Source organism: Rhinoraja longicauda, chromosome 15 (assembly GCF_053455715.1).
Source record: "Rhinoraja longicauda isolate Sanriku21f chromosome 15, sRhiLon1.1, whole genome shotgun sequence".
Classification (NCBI taxonomy): Eukaryota; Metazoa; Chordata; class Chondrichthyes; order Rajiformes; family Arhynchobatidae; genus Rhinoraja; species Rhinoraja longicauda.
Genome location: NC_135967.1, coordinates 30022464 through 30042247, shown reverse-complemented (window position 1 = coordinate 30042247; position 19784 = coordinate 30022464). Strand labels below are relative to the sequence as shown.

General features: G+C 39.5%; 1 protein-coding gene and 1 non-coding gene across 2 annotated transcripts in view; both read left to right on the top strand.

Moving 5' to 3' along the window:
- The window catches only part of srpx2 (sushi-repeat containing protein X-linked 2), a 46726-nt gene that overhangs the window by 24180 nt on the left and 2762 nt on the right, over positions 1-19784 (top strand). The window contains exons 4-9 of the mRNA XM_078411980.1: positions 2363-2554; positions 7548-7724; positions 8989-9115; positions 14010-14131; positions 15437-15616; positions 19164-19297. Of these exons, the coding sequence (XP_078268106.1) occupies positions 2363-2554; positions 7548-7724; positions 8989-9115; positions 14010-14131; positions 15437-15616; positions 19164-19297 (932 nt within the window). The remainder of the gene's footprint in view (positions 1-2362; positions 2555-7547; positions 7725-8988; positions 9116-14009; positions 14132-15436; positions 15617-19163; positions 19298-19784) is intronic.
- On the top strand, positions 16220-16292 carry trnaf-gaa (transfer RNA phenylalanine (anticodon GAA)). The gene has a single exon. It is a non-coding gene; the product is annotated as a tRNA-Phe (tRNA).

The window sequence follows — 19784 nt, the reverse complement described above, 5'->3', positions numbered from 1 at the left end:
ATGGAGGCAACAAAACTTCCCCTCTCTTCCCCCCGCACCCACGGACAGGCAGCTCGACCCCTACCGAGGCAAACGACACGCACAGCCCCCGCAAGGGGATGGAAGGCCCCCCGGCCGAGCCGCCCCGGGCATCAAGTCTACTCTGCCATTCAATCATGGCTGATCTATCTCTCCCTCCTAACCCCATTCTCCTGCCTTCGCCCCATAACCTCTGACACCTGTACTGATCGAGAATCTATCTCTGCCTTAAAAATATCCACTGACTTGCCCTCCACAGCCTTCTGTGGCAAAGAATTCCACAGATTCACCACCTTCTGACTAAAGAAATTTCTCCTCATCTCCTTCCTAAAAGAACGCCCTTTAATTCTGAGGCTATGACCTCTAGTCCTAGACTCTCCCACCAGTGGACACATCTTCTCCACATCTACTCTATCCAAGCCTTTCATTATTCCATATAGATAATGTAGAAAGGTGTAGGTAATATAGATAATGTCGAACCCTCGACGGTGATGTTTTCTGCTTACTTCATATTGGCATGAAACCTGTTCTTAATGAAAGTTTGCAAGATCATCTAAAAATTAAGAACATTGATTACGTTCCAAAAATATTGTCATTATTTTTAATAGTTGGAGACCAATTACCTATATTTGAAAGGATTCAGCAGGACTTCTGCTCCAAGAGAGAAGTGGGAATATTTACTTTTAGCTAGTGTTACAAGGGTTTGAATTTCAGGATATTTTCCTTCTGCAGTAAAAAAGTTTAAATCAGAAACACAAACCTCGAGCAGCTCTGCCTTTTTATACTTCTAAGTTGAATTTTGAGCTTTGCAAAAGATCTTAACACTGGTAGCATGATGACTATTATCTCAGAGAATGAGATGGAAATAACAAATGTGAATAGATTTGAACATACAAATGTATGAACTAGCAGAAGCTGGCCAAATGACTCCTGAAGCTTGCCCTGCCATTTAATAAGTTCATAGCTGATCTGTAACCTCAATCCCACCTATTTCACCATTTGCTTATCAAATATTCAACCACCCGGCCTTAAAAATACTCAAAGACTCAGCTTCTAAACCTGTTGAAAAAGAGAGTTCCAAAGGTTCACCATCTTCTATTGAGAATAAAAAGTCTCACCTCTCTTTTAAATGGATGGCAGTAACTCAGCTGCAATGGCAATGCACCAACTGCCAAGAATTTGATCGGGCACAGTAACTAATTCAGATTGTGAAAACCCTAAGAAACGGTATACCCAGAATTTCAAAAGCATTTAGTGAAAACTTCATGAAAGTCTATTAGCTAATGTCAAAACAGTGTGAATATAAATGAGTTTAAGAGTGTTAGCCCTACTGATTCAAGATGAGTGGAATTAAATGAGGTGTATGATCTGGTGTTGAAACGACTTACGTATAATACCTCTTGACAACTCAGTGCCAAGTTGTTAAATTTGTTGAGATTGCCACATTGAAAAAACTTTAAAAATTAAAAAGGTCACATGAATGGAATGAAAACAGCAAAGGATGAAATGAAAAGAGATCCATGAATTCAAACAGTTGTAGCAATCAATGCCCTCAATAGGCTATTGCAAAGTACTGTTAAAACTGCTAAAATTAATTTTAAGGAATCCACAGTCAAACAGTATTGAGCTGTATAAGCCTGCACTTGAGCAATGTGTCAATTCAAAGTTTTATCAACAAGAAGTATTAAATATAAAGCCTAGGAAGCAATTGTTAATCTATGTATGCAATGTTTTAACCAAAGGATGAATGAAGTGCAAGATAGAAATGAGAAATCATTTGCAGTTTGCAAATGTTGCCCTAATCAGATTATCCTCTAAACTATTATTGTATTTTTTTCTTTATCCTTTGTTTTAATAACATAACATAACATAACAACACTTTATTGTCACTCGGCTTTTTACACCGAACGAAATTTCAGCAGTCACACAAAACACAGCAAAAAAGAAAAGAACACAGGACACCCGACCCCAACACAAACATCCATCACAGTGACTCCAAACACCCCCTCACTGTGATGGAATGCAAAGTATAAAACATTATTGGCCAACTCGGTATCTTCATGGCTGAATCATACATTGTGGGTTATGCTGAGTATTACACAGCACAAAGAGATAAATTATAATTTCCCTTCATTTCTCTGGGTGAGAAAAAATATGCTCATCTGACAAATCAACTTGTGATTGCCATCTAGCATCCCTTGAGAGCAGGTGAGAACAAGTTAAAATTTGAATGTAGTTCACTCACTCACAATTCCCTCACAATTCCCTAATTACAACCTTTTGGACAAGTGGGGTAAGAAAATCCAAACATGCAACACTCTCAAAGCTAAACTTGTTTTTACAGAACCAAGATGGTGTCATCCATTGAGCATAGAAAATGGAATTGTAGAATGTTATTCACCAAGAGGTCCAAACTATAGGAGCACACTTGGAACCCGATGTCATTTATCTTGTGATAGAGGATTCAAGCTCTTGGGTCGAAGGCAGGTTGAATGTCGAGTGACCAGGCGTTGGTCAGGAATCAGCAGATGCAAAGGTAAGTTTGTGAAAAATATTTTTTATTAATCTTACACTATTTGGCTGTTGATAAAAGTAGGAAGAAACATGTCTATTCGAAGCATAGAAGTTAACCTTCAGCCATGTTGAGTTTTAGCTTTCTATCAAACAGTGAACAGCATGGAACTACTTGGCCTAAGTAGTATGGAAACCAATCACCAATTTATACAGGCAATGATTTGTTCCACAAAGCATACATATATACTGTAGATACATTTGTTCAAAAAAATTAATGATGGGACCCGGATTAAATTTGTGAGAGTGTGGAACTGTGGATAGCAAATCAGCAGAAATGGGATTGTGTGCAGTAAAAGCTTGGTAATCTAGTCCTTTATTAATTGGTGTTCCCCAGTAAATGGCACATCACAGGGAACACTGGGTTCAAGATCAGGGCACTGCTGAGCGAGTGCCCTGGTCAATATCGGGGCAGTACTGAGGCAGCGCTCTGAGCAATACTGGAGTAGCACTCTTGGCGAGTACTGTACAATACTGCACATTATTTATCTAATTCTAGTCTTAACTACTGATTATGTAAAAACATTCTGGACTCTTGTTTAACTGGCAAATTCAGTTAAACGCACGCACCTTTCCCCATAGATGGTGGCTGATAAAGATTTTATTTTTTATGTTGATTATAATTTCCTCTGCTTTTAAAAAATGTTTATATAATTTTAGTTTCCACTTCATCTTATGTGCATATCACCATCTATCTTATTTCACATTCCAGATCCCAAAATCTGGCCTTCCTGTATAATCATAGTTTCTGTTGTTAAGGTGAATTACCAATGAGCTTTTTTGAAATCACCAACATTTTACAGTCAGTGGCATTCTCTATTAGCCTTGAAGAAAATTTAAAATAATGTTTTTTCTGTCCCGTTTCCTTGCCTGAGAAATTCTTCAACCCAATGCCGCCTCATGCATTTTGGAGAAATTACTATTGTATTTGGACACCAGAGATGATGTCGAACTGATAACTGATAGAAGCTGATATTATAAAGAAGTAACATCACAGTGATTGCTCTTTCATTATGGACAACTTTTCTCATAGTTATATTTATGAAAGAAGACTTCAGAGATAAAGCTACTATTTCCATGTGGCAAGGAGAAGACGAAGAAGAGAGCAGTTGCAGATTCCATGCAATGTTGATTAAAGGCAGTGCAGGGATAACAGATGAGACATGCGACATTCAATCCATTCTTGAATTTTTGAGGAAAATGTAACAAAGTAGGAATAGTAGGAAGGAGTTGCAGATGCTGGTTTACACCAAAGACTATTGTCTGATCAAGGGTCTCGTCCTGAAATGTCACCTATTCCTTTTCTCCAGAGATGCTGCCTGACTCACTAAGTTACACCAGCATTTAGTGTCTATCTTAGGAATAGTGTTAGGTTGCTCTAGCAAAACAAAAAGACATGTGATGGGAAAGTGCTGGAGTAACTCAGTGGGTCTGGCAGCATCTCTGGAGAACATGGATAGGTGAAATTTCACAGAGTGCTGGTGTAACTCAGCGGGTCAGGTAGCATCTCTTGAGATTTGGATCAGCATTGCACAATTGCAGAAAATGTGAGCACCCTTTCTGAGGGCATCTGTTGTCCTCCACCCTTCCTGAGGTCTTCTGTCGCTCTCCACCCTTCCTGAGGTCACCCGTCCCTGTTGTGTCTGGCCTTCTCTTCTTTCAGTCTGAAGAAGGGTTCCAACCTGAAACGTCGGCTATTCCTTTCCTCCAGAGATGCTGCCTCACCCGCTGAGTTTATTCCAGCATTTTGTGTCTATCTTCAGTATAAATCAGCATCTGCAGTTCCTTCCTACACGTCCAAGTGACAAAATGTTTTACCTTAATTTTATTGGTTTCAAACATGTATTGATATATTTTTTTAGGTTTCATTGTTGGGACACTAAACCCTATGGTGCAGAATTGGTTTGTTGTAATAAAATTAAATCAAATATTTACTCTTGTTAAAGTAACTCATTTAGAAACAGAAAGACAATCTACTTGGGGAATACGATGGCCCCACCAAACAGGAGCCAGCGAGAGAAGGAATCTGTTAGGTTCCTTATTCCTGATTGCTCTCAACTGATTCCTGTTGGACTTCCAAATATATTGATGTTCCTCTGATAGGTGAAAACTGATTGTCCTGATTCACACATTGAGAGTTCCAGTTTAAAAAGCCTTTAATACTTGAATCAAATCTACTCCCGTTCCTGATGAAAGAAAATCAGTATCATCTGAAAAAAACTGGAGAAAATAGAGAACTGTTTTAAAACCTTTCACCTGTGTACCCTTCAAAAGAGGACAGATAATGCTGCCTTTTACAAAATATATGTACTTGTTCTTCACTGAGCATTACATCAAATTGAAATGCATTACTGATTAGAAGAACAAGCCTCACTGGAAGTTGTTGCCCTGAGGCACTTTGTTCAGTACATAATTATGCATGAGCTGTTGAGTATGGGGAGCAGAATGGACAGGAAATTTAGAAGAAATCTTTTCCAGATTTATTCCCAGTCTCAACCAGACTCGAAGTGAATTTAATGTCTTAGATTTTCAGGCAGTGGGATTGTGAGGACTTTACAATGCAACTTGTGCTGATTGTACTTCTTGGCAAATGTAACCTCTATCATTTAGTCACTGATGCTTCATTTGGTTTTAAGCACTTGGGGTTATATCTGGTAAATGTCATGAATCATCAGTCTGGTTTTTGCCCTTTGATGGAAATAGTAGATGAAAAAAAAGAGGAGATGGAAAACAGAAAGAAAATGAGACCAGTCAAAGGAAATGTAATTAAAATAGCATGTTATGTTATACTTTTATATGGTTTATATGGCATGCGGTGGGACTCCTTATTTCCTTCAGTCTTCCTTCAATCAACATACTTTCAAAATTAAAACTTGGTGATATTAATCAGCACATATGAGCTGTACAGTCTTCTCATATAAGGATATAAATATGTTAGTGAGGTAGAATAGAATGTGTTGGGTTATCCACCCTGACAATTTACTGTTGATTCAGCATCCTCATCACAAATTACTTTCCAATTTGTCTTTCTATTGTTGCAAACTTGGAAATGTTGCATTCTAGCTGTTAACCATCCTCTATCTATAATTGTCTATTACCCTCAACTCTGCAAGTCTTTGTTGTGTTGAAACATTTTCATGTGGCACTATGGCAAATGTCATAGAAATACAAATAAATTACATTCACTGGTTCCTGTTATCCATCCCTAAACAAAAGTTGTAACTTGTGAACTGAGGCACTCAGAGACTAAAGGTGACGGATATAAAAGGTATTTGCTCATCACAACGAGCAGAAAACCATTTGGAGACCCTCTCAGTAAAATTTCTCCAAACTCAAAGTACATTGAGTTTTTAAACTCTTTAAGAACTAAGATAACAGCTGGTGATTCAATACAATTTCCACAGCTACAATGACATAATTTACTGCAATATTTTGAATGTGACAAATGGTTCTATTGAATTGCACTTCCTGCAAAGTGGATGGTCCATGAATGGTAACTGGGACCCAGATAATGGAATCTGAGGACTTACTGTCAGACCACCATGATTTTTGGACAGCTTGTGCTTCCAAAGACCTGTTTCACTGTTTCAAAATGTTGATAATATTCTTAAAGCTTTAAAAAAAATAAACATATTGAATTAAAACATATTTTATGCATACAAATGAATTACAAGCATTATTAATTAAAAGTACACTTGCCTATTGTATCCAGACATGAAAAAAATCTGATTTTGTAATTCAATAGGGTCCAGAGCCATTGCTGCTGAGTTCAGCAGCAGAACAGGATACCAGATGCACTGGCATCTAACCTCCACAGCACTGTGTACATTGTGTACATCTGCATTGCATTGTACAGGTGTGAACATCAGGAAATTGGTGACCAACAGGGAGCCCGTCATCGAGATTTCCCTCTGAACTGCCGTGTAAAAGGCAGTCCAATAAAAAACACACTATTACCTGCTCCGTTAGAACATTTATTTCTAGTCATTGTTTGAAGCTAAATGTATTTAACACCTGTTTCGGAACAGTGCAATAAATTTATTAACTATCTCAGTTCCATTCTGGTAGAAGAGTATCCTCAAAAATGGTGAATCCACAGGCATCAACCTGGAATTCAACAATAGAATTATGTACCCTGCTTTGTTCTTTTCACGTATACAGCTTATATAGAATAAATGCCCTTGCAATTTTTCTTGCGGGGCCAGAGAAAATACAAGAGGCAAGAGCAGCAGGTGATGAGAACATCTGTATTCTTACTTGACAACATGTTGTTGCTCTTTCATTGCCCTGGGCCTGAATATTGGACCTACTTACTCAGCATTACCTGGAAAGAACAGTTTTTTTCAGGTTCACAATTGTGAATGGGCTATAAATATTATCTAAGCCAATCGAGGTTCTGCAAAATGCGTACAAATATATTTTTCCTCTGGCAATATCTTTTGGACTACCAAATTTATTTGATAGTAAAAACAGTGAACTTTGTGTGCAGTGAGGTTTTCTGTAACTGAAGAAATTAGATGACCCTCCAAAAATCAGACACATCCAGAGTGCTCAGTGCATTATTCTCAGAAACAGGATTTATGTGATAAGAGTTACAAAATCACAGAATTAATTATCCTGCACCTAAGACAGTTTTATGTCACGGTTTAAAAAAAATCCTTATGGGCAGCATTGCCTATAGATTAAAATATCATAACATGATATTGTTTCTCTGCCTTGTTGTATATGGCTTTGGTTATAGAATTGAATGTTCATGGATATTAGATATTCATATAAACTAGTTCTCGTTTGTGCTGACTCTGTAAACATAATGAACCTGATCATAAACTCCTCAATATCATAAAATTGGCATGCCACTGAGTGAATTTTATGTCCAATAACCAGAGCAAATTATTTCCGTATATGACAATAGTTTTGGTAATCCAAGTTTATTCCTTAATGACTCTCTTCTTTTCCAGAGGTGCGTTGTTATTTACTTCCAGTGTTTCCCTATGGATCATATGCATGCTCTAAGGGGACACGTATGGATTCTCAGTGTGAGTACATATGTGAACAAGGATACCAACTGGAAGGAGATAGAACAAGAGTGTGCCTGCAGAATGGCCATTGGAGTGGGACTGAACCTTTATGTGTAGGTAAATTGGACTGGAAGCCATTTAGTTCTGCATTTAGTGACTTTTTTTTGGAAACTGTATAAAAAGAACAGAATGTAAAAAAAAAGAAGTAATTTCCTCTTGTCAGTATCTGGTCTTCAAGGGAATCATCTGGTCCTACAATTCAATCACAATTCTCTTCATTCGTATTATTTTACTGATAACAATTTCTGATTTGACCAGTGAATTTTTCACATTTGTATGACAATACTTTTCAATTATTGGATCAATATTATCCCATGCGAATTAAGTGGCAAGCAAGTCTATTAACTCTTCCGCTGCTTGGCGGAAATTGTTCTCACCCTTAACAATTCTGATTCCTCCCACTTCCTACAAAACTCCCTCATTATCAAAGCACTGGAAATCCTTTTAAAAAGTCATCCAAGTTGTAAAGATTAACACCTGGCCATATTAATGATCTTTTTTATTATAATGTTTACAGTTGTTAAGAAGAGGGGTGCTTATATAAAACTCTTTTTTTAAATCAATTAATATCAATATCAAACAATTCCAAATCAAATATAAAATGGATAAGAGCAGAATAAAATGTATTTAAATACTCCAGTAATAAACTGGTGTGAACTGTCTAATTTTTAATACCAGCTATTCCAGTCCCTTCTCAGAATAATATTGTTAACTTGACGCAGTTTTAGGAACAGTTTACTTGTTATGATCCAGTGCCTGAGGAGAACTAAGATTGTTGGCTAAGCTAGTTCAATATCAGGATGAGGAATTTCTCTTACTTTAACTTGGCTTAATTGGAACCTGCCAGAGAATGAAGAACCAACAAATTTCCAAAGGTAGACATTTTATCAAGTGCCCGAATCAGCTTAGCAGATAGCCATAGATATAAAATTACCTTGATCTTCTCAGCCTGTAGATACATATTTTGGAAATACTGTACATTATTAGGCCATACTGTCCCAGTAGATAACAGCCAGATCACTGGCATGCCCTGGGTTAAGTAGTCTTAGCTAAGAAATGATGGAACTGTTTGCATTTGAAATTAGTCGTAAGGCTAGCAAGGCAAGAAATCAGAGAGGGATTATGCCCCTAATAATTATGCCATTCGACCCTGTTCTAAATTGTATATGGGATCTACTGCATCATTATTTCACACATGTGGTAAATGATTTTTTTTTTGCACAGAGCTGCCAACAACTGCAAAGCAATGCATGCCATTGGTTGTGACCTTCACCATGGGTTGGATTAGCAAAAACAAATAATAATTGTTTATTTTTAACAGATTACGAACCTCCCAGGATAAAGTGCCCAGGGTCTCGTGAAAAGGTGGCGGAACCAGGGCAGCTGACGACTCACATATACTGGGATCCTCCACGGATAAAGGATGTGGTTGATAAACACAGCACAAAGTTAGTACGAGACAAAAGACCCAGTTTTCAGTGCTGGCATCATATTGTTATGACCAGTTCAGTCTTCAGACTGAAGAAGGGTCTTGACCCGAAACATCACCCATTCCTTCTCTCCAGAGATGCTGCCTGACCCGCTGAGTTACTCCAGCATTTTGTGTCTACCTTCGATTTAAACCAGCATCTGTAGTTTTCTTTCCTAGTTCATCTTCCATGATGGCAGCAACAGTGGTGTGTGAGAGCCAGCATTCAGCTTGAAGGACTACTTCTGGTAATCTCACAAAGATTAGAGGATGTGGAGGACGTTAGGATTAGATTGTGCAGGATGTTGGAAGAAGCAGGAAGTTAGGGAAAAGTTAGATTGGATTAGATAGAGTTGCAGATGCACAAATGATACCTATATTGTAGGAAATAAGAAACCTACACATTTTAGAGAATGCAAAAAAAATCCACAGGATATTCTCATTATTTATGCGGAGAAGCATTAGAGGGGTAAATGGAGTTAATGGAAGGAACTTACGTGATCACCTATATGGCCATGACTATCACAACTTGCCATGGTTCATTCTGGGTTCTGTCTGAATAAGTGCTGGACAGTTTTTGTTTGCATTCTCTGCAATATGCTGCGAAATACTTTGCTGGGTGCAGTGATGGTGCCAGCAGGAGCAGGGTCTGGCTACAGGCCGCTATGAGCCAGTAGCAGCAAGCACAGTGGTAGACTGAGGAAACCGGCACAGGAAGGACTGACAATAGAACTCACAGCAGTAGACTGAAAGGGCCAGTGGCCTGAATGGCGTGTGTTTGTTGGTGGGTGGAGGAGAGGGATGCAGGCGTTAGAGGCAGGAACAACAATGGCAAATCCAACAGTGGGGGCTGGAGGTGCGAGTGGCAGTGTCTATTTTCCTATTTCTATACTTACCAGCACTGACATTGGGAGTAATCCTGAAGTTCCTAGTTTTGAGATCTTGCTTTTATCTCTTTCCTTTCTCCCTAAACTCAACATGCAGGATATTATCCCTTTTTCTACCTGTGACATTGGTACAGATATGGACCACTTTCTCAGGTTGTTCAACCTCACCTTTCAGGATGCTTTGCGGCTACTAAATGACATCCTTGATCTTGGCACCAAAGAGGCAACATACCATCTTGGAGTTGCATGCAAGGCCACAGAAATGCCTGTCACTTTACCTAACTACTGAATCCCTTATATCAATTGTTCCTTCACTCTTCTCCCTCTCTTCCTTTTCAGGTGAATCTTTGAGTGCCATATTCCTGGTACTGACTGCCTTCCTCTGTGTTATCTGTTTGAGAGTTTGACTGGGTTAGAGGAGTGTGCTGCCCACTGTTCCAACTCTGCCTGATAGCCATTCTTGCCCCGTCTGCCAGCTCACACGTAAACTGAATGCGACCAAGTCCCTAACCATGCCATCCACAAATTGGATGCACCACAGTAACTCCATCTGCCATACCATGGAGCTCAAGGCACTACAGCCAAGTGTTGTGTGGTTGGCTGGGGCACTGGAAACGTCCACGTCTTCTCACATAGTGCAGAATGTGTATTTCACTTAGCTGTGCTGCCTTACCATGCTGTACCCTTACAAATAATATAAACTATAACAGTGTCAGAGAGGACACAACAACCCATCGCATTGAATCAAAAACCAGTACTGAGGTTTTCCCACAGATCCTAAATACCAAGACTGTTGCTCTCCCATGGCCAGTCTGTACATATCTTGTGGAAACAAGGAACTCTAGATGCTTGTTTACAAAAACAGACTCAAAGTGCCGGAGTAACTCAGCGGGAGAACATGGACATGTGACATTTCGGGTCGGGACCCATCTTCAGACTTGCTGTGGTTTCAACATCAAATACAAATCTTGCTTTGGTTTCTGAACCTCTCTTTATATGTGAGGTTGTTTCACAGTGACACTCTGTGGCCAGAACCTGTAATAGCAAACAAACTCAATCCACATTTCAATATTAATACCGGTTATAGTCATAGAGCCACACAGTGTGGAAACAGGCCCTTCGGCCCAACTTGCCCACACTGGCCAACATGTCCCAGCTACACTAGCCCCAGCTGTCTGCGCTTGGCTCGTATCCCTCCAAACCTGTCCTATCCATGTACCTGTCTAACTGTTTCTTAAACGTTACAATAGTCCTTGCCTCAACTACCTCCTCTGGCAGCTCGTTCCATACACCCACTATCCTTTGTGTGAAAAAAGTTACCCTTCAGATTCCTATTAAATCTTTTCCTCTTCACTTTAAACCTATGTCCTCTGGTCCTCAACGCCCTTACTCTAGGCAAGAGACTGTGCATCTACCCAATCTATTCCTCTCATGTTTTCATAGGGTTTACCTGCCAGGTTGTGTCCTGTCGCTTCTCTCTTCCAGCTTTCTTATCCTCCTCCTCCCACAACCGGTCTTAAGAAGGGTCCTGACCTGAAATGTCACCTTTCCATGATACTGCCTGACCTGTTGAGTTACTCCAGCATTTTGTCTGTTTTTATAAAACAGCATCTGCAGTTCCTTGTTTCCAATTGGTACAGGTCCTTCCTGAGTTACGAACATCTGAAGTATGGACACCCTGTTTGTAAAAGCATTTGAAAGACCAGCAGAATGGATGGGGTTACATTTTCAGGCTGCTGTGGGCTTGCAAGAATCATCTGCTTTGTGGGAACGGAACATATCCCCTTTCTTCTCCCCATCCATCCAAGCTGCAACAATTGGGGGGTGGGTGAAGCCAAACAGGTGGGATCACTGGACTCACTCACTCACTCACTCACTCACTCACTCACTCACTCACTCACTCACTCACTCACTCACTGAGGTGCAGCCATTCTTCCTGCACCAGCTTTCTCTCCTGTCAGTGGTTTCTGAAAACCTCTCCCACGCACTCTTTTTGATCGTTTCCAAATCATGAACAGTTTCGGTTACAAATGGTTCTCGGGAATGTATCATAAGCTGTGGGTTTCTGGAGGTCAGCCCCTGGGAGAAAGTGCTGGAATTTCTGTGCCAAACTGCTAGGGAACTGGAGTGACCACATTCCCTTTGGAATCCAATATTAGAGCACAGCTGGATAATTGCAGGGATATAAATACAGTACTGCAATTCCTGCATTTCCCCAGAATCTGTTTGGCACAGACATTCCAGCATTTCCTCACGGTTGCTGGGGAAATGCTGGAATTGCAGTATTTACATCCCTGGAATTAGCCAGCTGTTCTCCAATGTTCGATTCCAAAGGGAACATGAAGTCATTGCAGTTCCCTAGCAATTGCAAGGGTGCATCTGCCTGCTGAATCTATGGCAGGTTAAACTTAGTGTTGGAACAGCAAGCCCATTTGTTTAAGGAGTGGCTAAGATAGAGAAAGTTTATTTAGATGTTTTGAATCAATTGAGGATTGTTTGGATATTTTTAATTGTTTAGTATTTTAAGTGCTTAAATTCTGTGTTTGCAACGCATATTAAAATCAAATATTGTGACCCACATCATAATTTAACATTTTGATAATTATAGTTTTTCTTATTCCCCTTCATACTTTCCTGATTCTCAATCCCATCCTCCCTTTTGGTTATTCCCCATTTTGCCCTTTCCTCTACACTATCCAATGATTTCACACGTTTGTTAACTTAGGAAAAAAATTATCCAGACATAAAAAGTGGTATTTGTAGATAGATATTTGCCAATAATCCCAAGTGATCTTGGTGGAAATTAAACATGGTTTGTGATATGATACAAATCAGAATGGGATCAACAATAGGGTGGTACAGTGGTGCAACTGGTGGAGTTGAGTATAGGAGCAAAGAGGTCCTTCTACAGTTGTACCGGGCCCTGGTGAGACCGCACCTGGAGTACTGTGTGCAGTTTTGGTCTCCAAATTTGAGGAAGGATATTCTTGCTATGGAGGGCATGCAACGTAGGTTCACTAGGTTAATTCCCGGAATGGCGGGACTGTCGTATGTTGAAAGGCTGGAGCGATTGGGCTTGTATACACTGGAATTCAGAAGGATGAGGGGGGATCTTATTGAAACATATAAGATAATTAGGGGATTGGACACATTAGAGGCAGGAAACATGTTCCCAATGTTGGGGGAGTCCAGAACAAGGGGCCACAGTTTAAGAATAAGGGGTAGGCCATTTAGAACGGAGATGAGGAAGAACTTTTTCAGTCAGAGAGTGGTGAAGGTGTGGAATTCTCTGCCTCAGAAGGCAGTGGAGGCCAGTTCGTTGGATGCTTTCAAGAGAGAGCTGGATAGAGCTCTTAAGGATAGCGGAGTGAGGGGGTATGGGGAGAAGGCAGGAACGGGGTACTGATTGAGAGTGATCAGCCATGATCGCATTGAATGGCGGTGCTGGCTCAAAGGGCTGAATGGCCTACTCCTGCACCTATTGTCTATTGTCTATTGTGACCTGTTGTCTCACAGCACCAGAGATGTAGGTTCAATCCTGACCTCAGGTGTGCTGTCCGTGTGAAATTTGCATGTACTTCCTCTAACAACGTGGGTTTCCTCCAGGTGCTCCAGTTTCCTCAACCCCCAAAAGATGTGTGGGGTTGTAGGTTAATGGGCCTCTGTAAATTGCCCCAACTGCATAAGAAACCTATTTCTTGGTAACACAATGAACATCAATTACTTTTCCTGACAGGTAGTAATTGCAGCATCTAAGTTATTTTGTTTCCATGGAAGTGGCTGCTGAAGAGAATCCTTGATATACATGGATTTCTGGGAGTAAGCCTGCAAGTTTGCAAGAAAATGAAACTTTGAATCACAGCTTGGGTTTTGATGCTGCTAACAGATAAAAGCTTAAAACACAACAGTAAAGATTTCAGGAAGGATGTCTCAATTTTTGTGAACTTGTTAAGAGATAATAGACTTTTTCCTTTCATCCTTTTGCAGATTAATTCTGAAGGGACCAGCCTCAGGGTCTGAGTTCGGAAAGGGTGAACACGTCATTCGTTATGTGGCCTATGACAGAGAAAGGAACAAAGCCACTTGCAAATTCACTGTGACAGTTTTTGGTAGGTCAGCTAAGAGTCAAAAGAGTGTATAATTGTCATATGTACCGACAACAGAACAATTAAATTCTTACTTGCAACAGCATAACAAGCCAGTAAATACAATACACACAGATGATATATAATAAACAAAACAATTCATTAAATTAATAAACTGCATATCATGGGCAATGCACTAAAATATTTCTTCCCCCGTAGACCAGAATTATTCATGTTCCTCCTTGGTTCAACCAAGGTACCAAGCAAGTCGACCATAACTAATTTACTTTTCAATTCCATTCCGTTGTTGGTAGGTTTGCTTTTATGGTGTATTTCTTTAGTTTAGAGATACAGTGCGGAAACACGCCCTTCGGCCCACCTGGTCCACACCGACCAACGATCCCTGCACATGAACACTATCCTACACCCACCAGGGACAATTTTTACATTTACCAAGCCAATTAACCTACATACCTGTACGTCTTTGGAGTGTGGGAGGAAACTGAAGATCTCGGAGAAAACCCATACAGGTCATGGGGAGAACGTACAAACTCCATCCAGACAGCACCCATAGTCGGGATCGAATCCGGGTCCCCGGCGCTGCAAGCGCTGTAAGGCAGCAACTCTACCGCTGCGCCATCGTGACCGCCATTTACTTGTGTTGCAAATGTTATTGATTGATCAATTAATTCTCACATATTCATAGAATGCTCCATCTAATTCAATTCATATTTTCTAAATATTATGTGCTCTCCTTATGTTACCACCAAAATATAAGAAAACGTATTGTAATTTATTTATTGGTATAGTTATTTAACTAACGGGGTCAGAATAACTGATTTCAGTGGATGAATGTCTGATACGTTTAAAAGGAATTGATCAATGTTTCTGCTAAAATAACAGGCAGAATATGATAAATAGAAGGATTTATTAATAAGACCATCAATAATCATTGCTATCATATAATGAATAATGCTGGTTGTGTTTATTGTGCAGAATTTGGAGTTGTGAGAAATCTTCCTGAGCTAATTATATTCTAGTAAAGTATTTGAGGTGATTCTAAAGTATATAACAAAGGGACATTGACTCATATAAACAAGACCTTTGTACTTGACTGTTCAACAGAATGTGGTAAATATTTGGGACATCTGCCGAGGGGCAGGGTTTTGGATATGTGTGATATAGTCTGTTATGCTATTTATTAACCGTAGAGATGTTCTTATCCTATATTTCAGTATAACATCCTGTTTAGTTCTGTTAATTGTCTATTTTACATCTGTATGTTTTTTAACTCTCTCCAGTTTGAGTATTTATCTATTTCAATGACAGTTAGAAGATGCACTCTTCTGAATCCCCCTGCCAATGGTTACATCACTTGTACATCTGATGGCAATAACTATGGTGCAACCTGCACTTACCTGTGTGAAGGAGGCTACGAACGTCAGGGTATCTTCAAAAGAGTGTGTCTCTTTAATCGAAGCTGGTCAGGAATGCCACCATCTTGTGTACGTAAGTGGATTTAATAAAATATAACGGAATGTGCCACTTTACATTCATCCACAGAAAATAAACATTAATCTTCATAACAGAACTACACCTCCCTGAATTGTAAATGGAAATAAAGTTAAAATGTAACAATATTTATCACACATATAATCTAGGTAATTTATATTCCATGTACACAACATCAAACGCTAGCTGGAGTCAAAACATGTATCTGCACTCCTTGTACTTCAGTTCAATTCATTGTTTATTATAATAGCTGTTAGACAGATACATAAGGTAAGACACACACAAATTCTGAACCAACCAGTTCTAATTTAACAAGCCACTTGCCACCATTTCAACTACAATAAAAGACATTTATTGACACTCTCAAAAGTAATCAGGTAGGAACGATTTTCGGTTGACTTCATGAAGAAAGAGTCTCATACGTGAGCTGTTTCAAAATAACTGCACCAACACCGTAATCCTACAGTAATTACTTTTATTTCCTTTTTAAGATTGAAGCTAATGTTTACCTGAAGTCTGTTTTTTTGGTTATTAGCTTCAAAAATATATTATTTACATTTACAAATTAATAAATACAAAAATGTATTTATTATTTCATCTGCCGAAATAGCTCAGTTGGGAGAGCGTTAGACTGAAGATCTAAAGGTCCCTGGTTCAATCCCGGGTTTCGGCAGTTGTGGGGGTACATCTATTTCTATCTTTAATCGGACTTTACTGGACGTTATCTTGTACTATACTTTATTCCCTTACATGATGGGTTGATTGTAATCATGTATTGTCTTTTCACTGACTGGATAGTCTGCAATGAAAAAACGTTTCACTGTATCTCAGTATTTCTTTCAATAATAAACTAAACTGGATGGAACATCTATAAATGTGTAGCACAATTTGATGCCTAAATCTTACTGACTTGGAATAAGAAACCTATAATTTTTCCACACCCACACTGTCTTCGATCTCAAGGACCTGTTTACTGATCTGAAACATCCTAAATTCTGGCACCAAAGCCTGGAGAATGGCAGGACCTTCAAAAAAAGTCCCACTTCCAGCTTTGGTGGTTGTCAAAGTAGAGGGGATTTTAATAATTATTTTCAATGCCTGCTATATGCAGATATTTTGGGAAAATACGAATTAAAATTAAATAAAAAATATAAATAATTTAAAAAGATTAAACTAAACTGAATTGGTTTAATAAAAGAAAGTAATGTGCCACACACTTATCACAGGATTCAGCGTACAGAAATCTTAGCTGGGTGGACTTCCATTACCAGAATCCATGGGGAGTCAAGCTGCAAAGTGAATGTACATGTTTGATCTTGATAATATGTGCATTGAAGTCCCTGACCTGTTCCATTTAAACATGTGAATCCAGTGGCTCTGCTTGAAATCTAGACATTTATCAGAAAGATTCCAGCTTATGAGTCATTACATTTCAAAAATATAATTCGGTGAACGTAGGGATATTTAAAACATTTTGACCAGTTAAGGAGTCCTATCGATATATATTATTCCTGATTTTACTCAGATTATATTATCATATATATTATATATTATCAATAGCAATAATAAAATATCTACAAAATAATGCAGAGCAGATGGATTGTTGACACCCATGTGGAATCATTGTTTATAATTCTGGCTGTTTACTTGTCAAAGCATTGGTTAAAATACAGTATGAAAGATAGTTTCTGCCAGATTTGTGCACTCTGTAAACATATTCCCCTTTAGTATTAATCTATGCCCAAATAGCACACACAAAACTGACCCCAGGCTGCGACTGAACTTTGCACTTTTGAAATCCTTTAGATAATGTTCTGCAAAATCGGTAGTCGATTAGATGTTGCATGCAACACAAAGAAGCTAGATGGTGATTGTTTGAGAGGTGGTGATGTTGGCATGGAGGCATTGGGAAAAAAACATTTAATAATAATCTCAAGAAGGAGACACAAGTGACCACAGATGTAGGAATATTGAGCAAAAAAACAAGTGCTCGAGGAATTCAGCAGGCCAGGCAGCATCTGTGGAGGTAAAAGGACAGATGGTTTTTGGGTCGAGACCCTTCTTCAGATGATCTCATGAATGCTAACTGAACCAAGGTGGCACAGTGATGCAGCTGGTAAAGGGGCTGCCTCACAGCACCAGAGACCCGGGTTCAATCCTGACGTTAGATGCTGTCTATGTGGAGTTTGCACATTCTCCCCATGACCACGTGGGTTTCCTGTGGATGCTCTGGTTTTCTCCACATCACAAAGACGTGCGGGTTTATACGTTAATTAGCCTCTGTTCGTTCGCTCGTGTGTCAGACGACGTTCTGCCATCGCTTTGCAACAGCCAGCGCCACATCTGTGCCTCTGCGGTGATCGTCCGCAGTGCACGCCTCTCCGCCGCAAGTCAGTAGGTGGGCCATTTGAGAGGTTAATTGGCCCTGGTGCATAAGGAGTCGATGAGAAGATGGGATAACATAGAACGGGTTATCGATAATCAGCATGGATTCGAACGGACTGTTTCCATGCTCTATTTCTAAATTAAATTAAACTAAACCTGAAGAGCAATTCAAAGCCTCTCTGAAAGTATCCAGCAGATGGCGCTGCTGAGTTCAGAGCCTGATGCTCTTGGCATCATTTGAATTTGGACAGAAGTGCAAATGACTTGTTTCAAAGCCACCTCGACATTGAACTGTGAGCACATGGACACCACTGGATTGTTCTCTGTTCATCTTCTATTTTTCTGATGAATGACAGCTGAAAGTTTTCCACAGAAAGTCTTTCTTTCTACTGCAATCCTGCTTCCCGAACAAAACTTGTTTTCGGCAATCACATTTCAAAAGCATTTGTCTCCTGTCCAACATGCCAGCTGCAGATGAGAAGGAAGCCAGTGATCAGATTTAAAATGATTGCCAGAGCAAATCTCAGCCAGGTGCTGTAATGGTAAAAGTAACTGTCCAATCACAACGTTTCTCTGCTCCTGCGGAAGGCTCCTGATGACTCACCCGTACCAATCTTCGACTAGGTTCTGCCAGTCTTCCTTGTAATATACGTTTCTCTGTCGTGCTTTATAGATTCACTTCACCTTGGTCAAGTTCTGTAAGTCAGTATTTTTCTTGCCATTTTCATGTCAGCTCCTATCTCACAGGACTTCCCCAAAAGCACACGAATTGAGATGTTGCTTGTGAATATGGGTACGATTTGGTTTCTCTTGCCATTGATCAATTCAGTGAAAGTTTTAGCTGGAATAACAAGAGTGCAAAGGTAGATTTGTAGTCATGAAAAGGTGGAAAATGTTGTGATTTTTAATGACAACTTAGGCAGAAATGTGTTTCAATTGTACCTCCTTTGCTAAACCTTTCCAGCTACATAAACCAAGGATATTCAACACAAATATTACCAGAGCATTGCTGATGCGTAACCAACATTAGAAAGGGGCAGCCTTGCCCCTTGCACAGTCTATCTCCGTACAGTTTATTTAGTGTGCTTCCTGGGAAACAATGAAAGGTGCAATGAATAAAGTCTGATGGCAACATATTGCTTCCTTAATATAATTGCAGGAATTCAGATCAACGTTGATGTGAATTCAGTGGCTGCTCTCTTGGATCAGTTTTATGAAATGCAGCGTCTCCTCGTCATTTCCTCCCCAAGCACATCTGATAGATACTACAGGATGCAGATGACCTATCTTCAGGTCAGTAAATGGATATCTGAAAGTCAACATTGCCTCTGAGATTCCTGGCTCGACTTTACATGGAAGGAATCCCTAATAATAATTGTAAATTGCATTTGCACAAATGTGTGTCTTTTCAGAATTCAAAATGAGTTAACTGTGAGTGATATGCTGTGTTGTGTCTTCTCAAACCACCCAATTGCCAAATCATCTTTCAGGATTACAAAAACTTATGGTTGTAAGAAAGTCAGTGGTTCTGGTCATATACTTGCTCTGCCCTCTTCCTTTTTTCCATACTTTGTGAAATTGGAGGAAAGTATCAAATAAATGAAAGGTCTAAGCTGAGGTTTTCAAACAAACATGTAGCAAAATATTGTTTGTAAAGTTAAACACTACTGTCTTGAAATTCTGCAGCACTGTGCCGTTTGTTTCCCACTGGGTTTTCTGTCTGAATTGAACTCAAGTTGTTAGGGTGGGTACTTCCTATTAAGTTTTATGCTTGCATAAA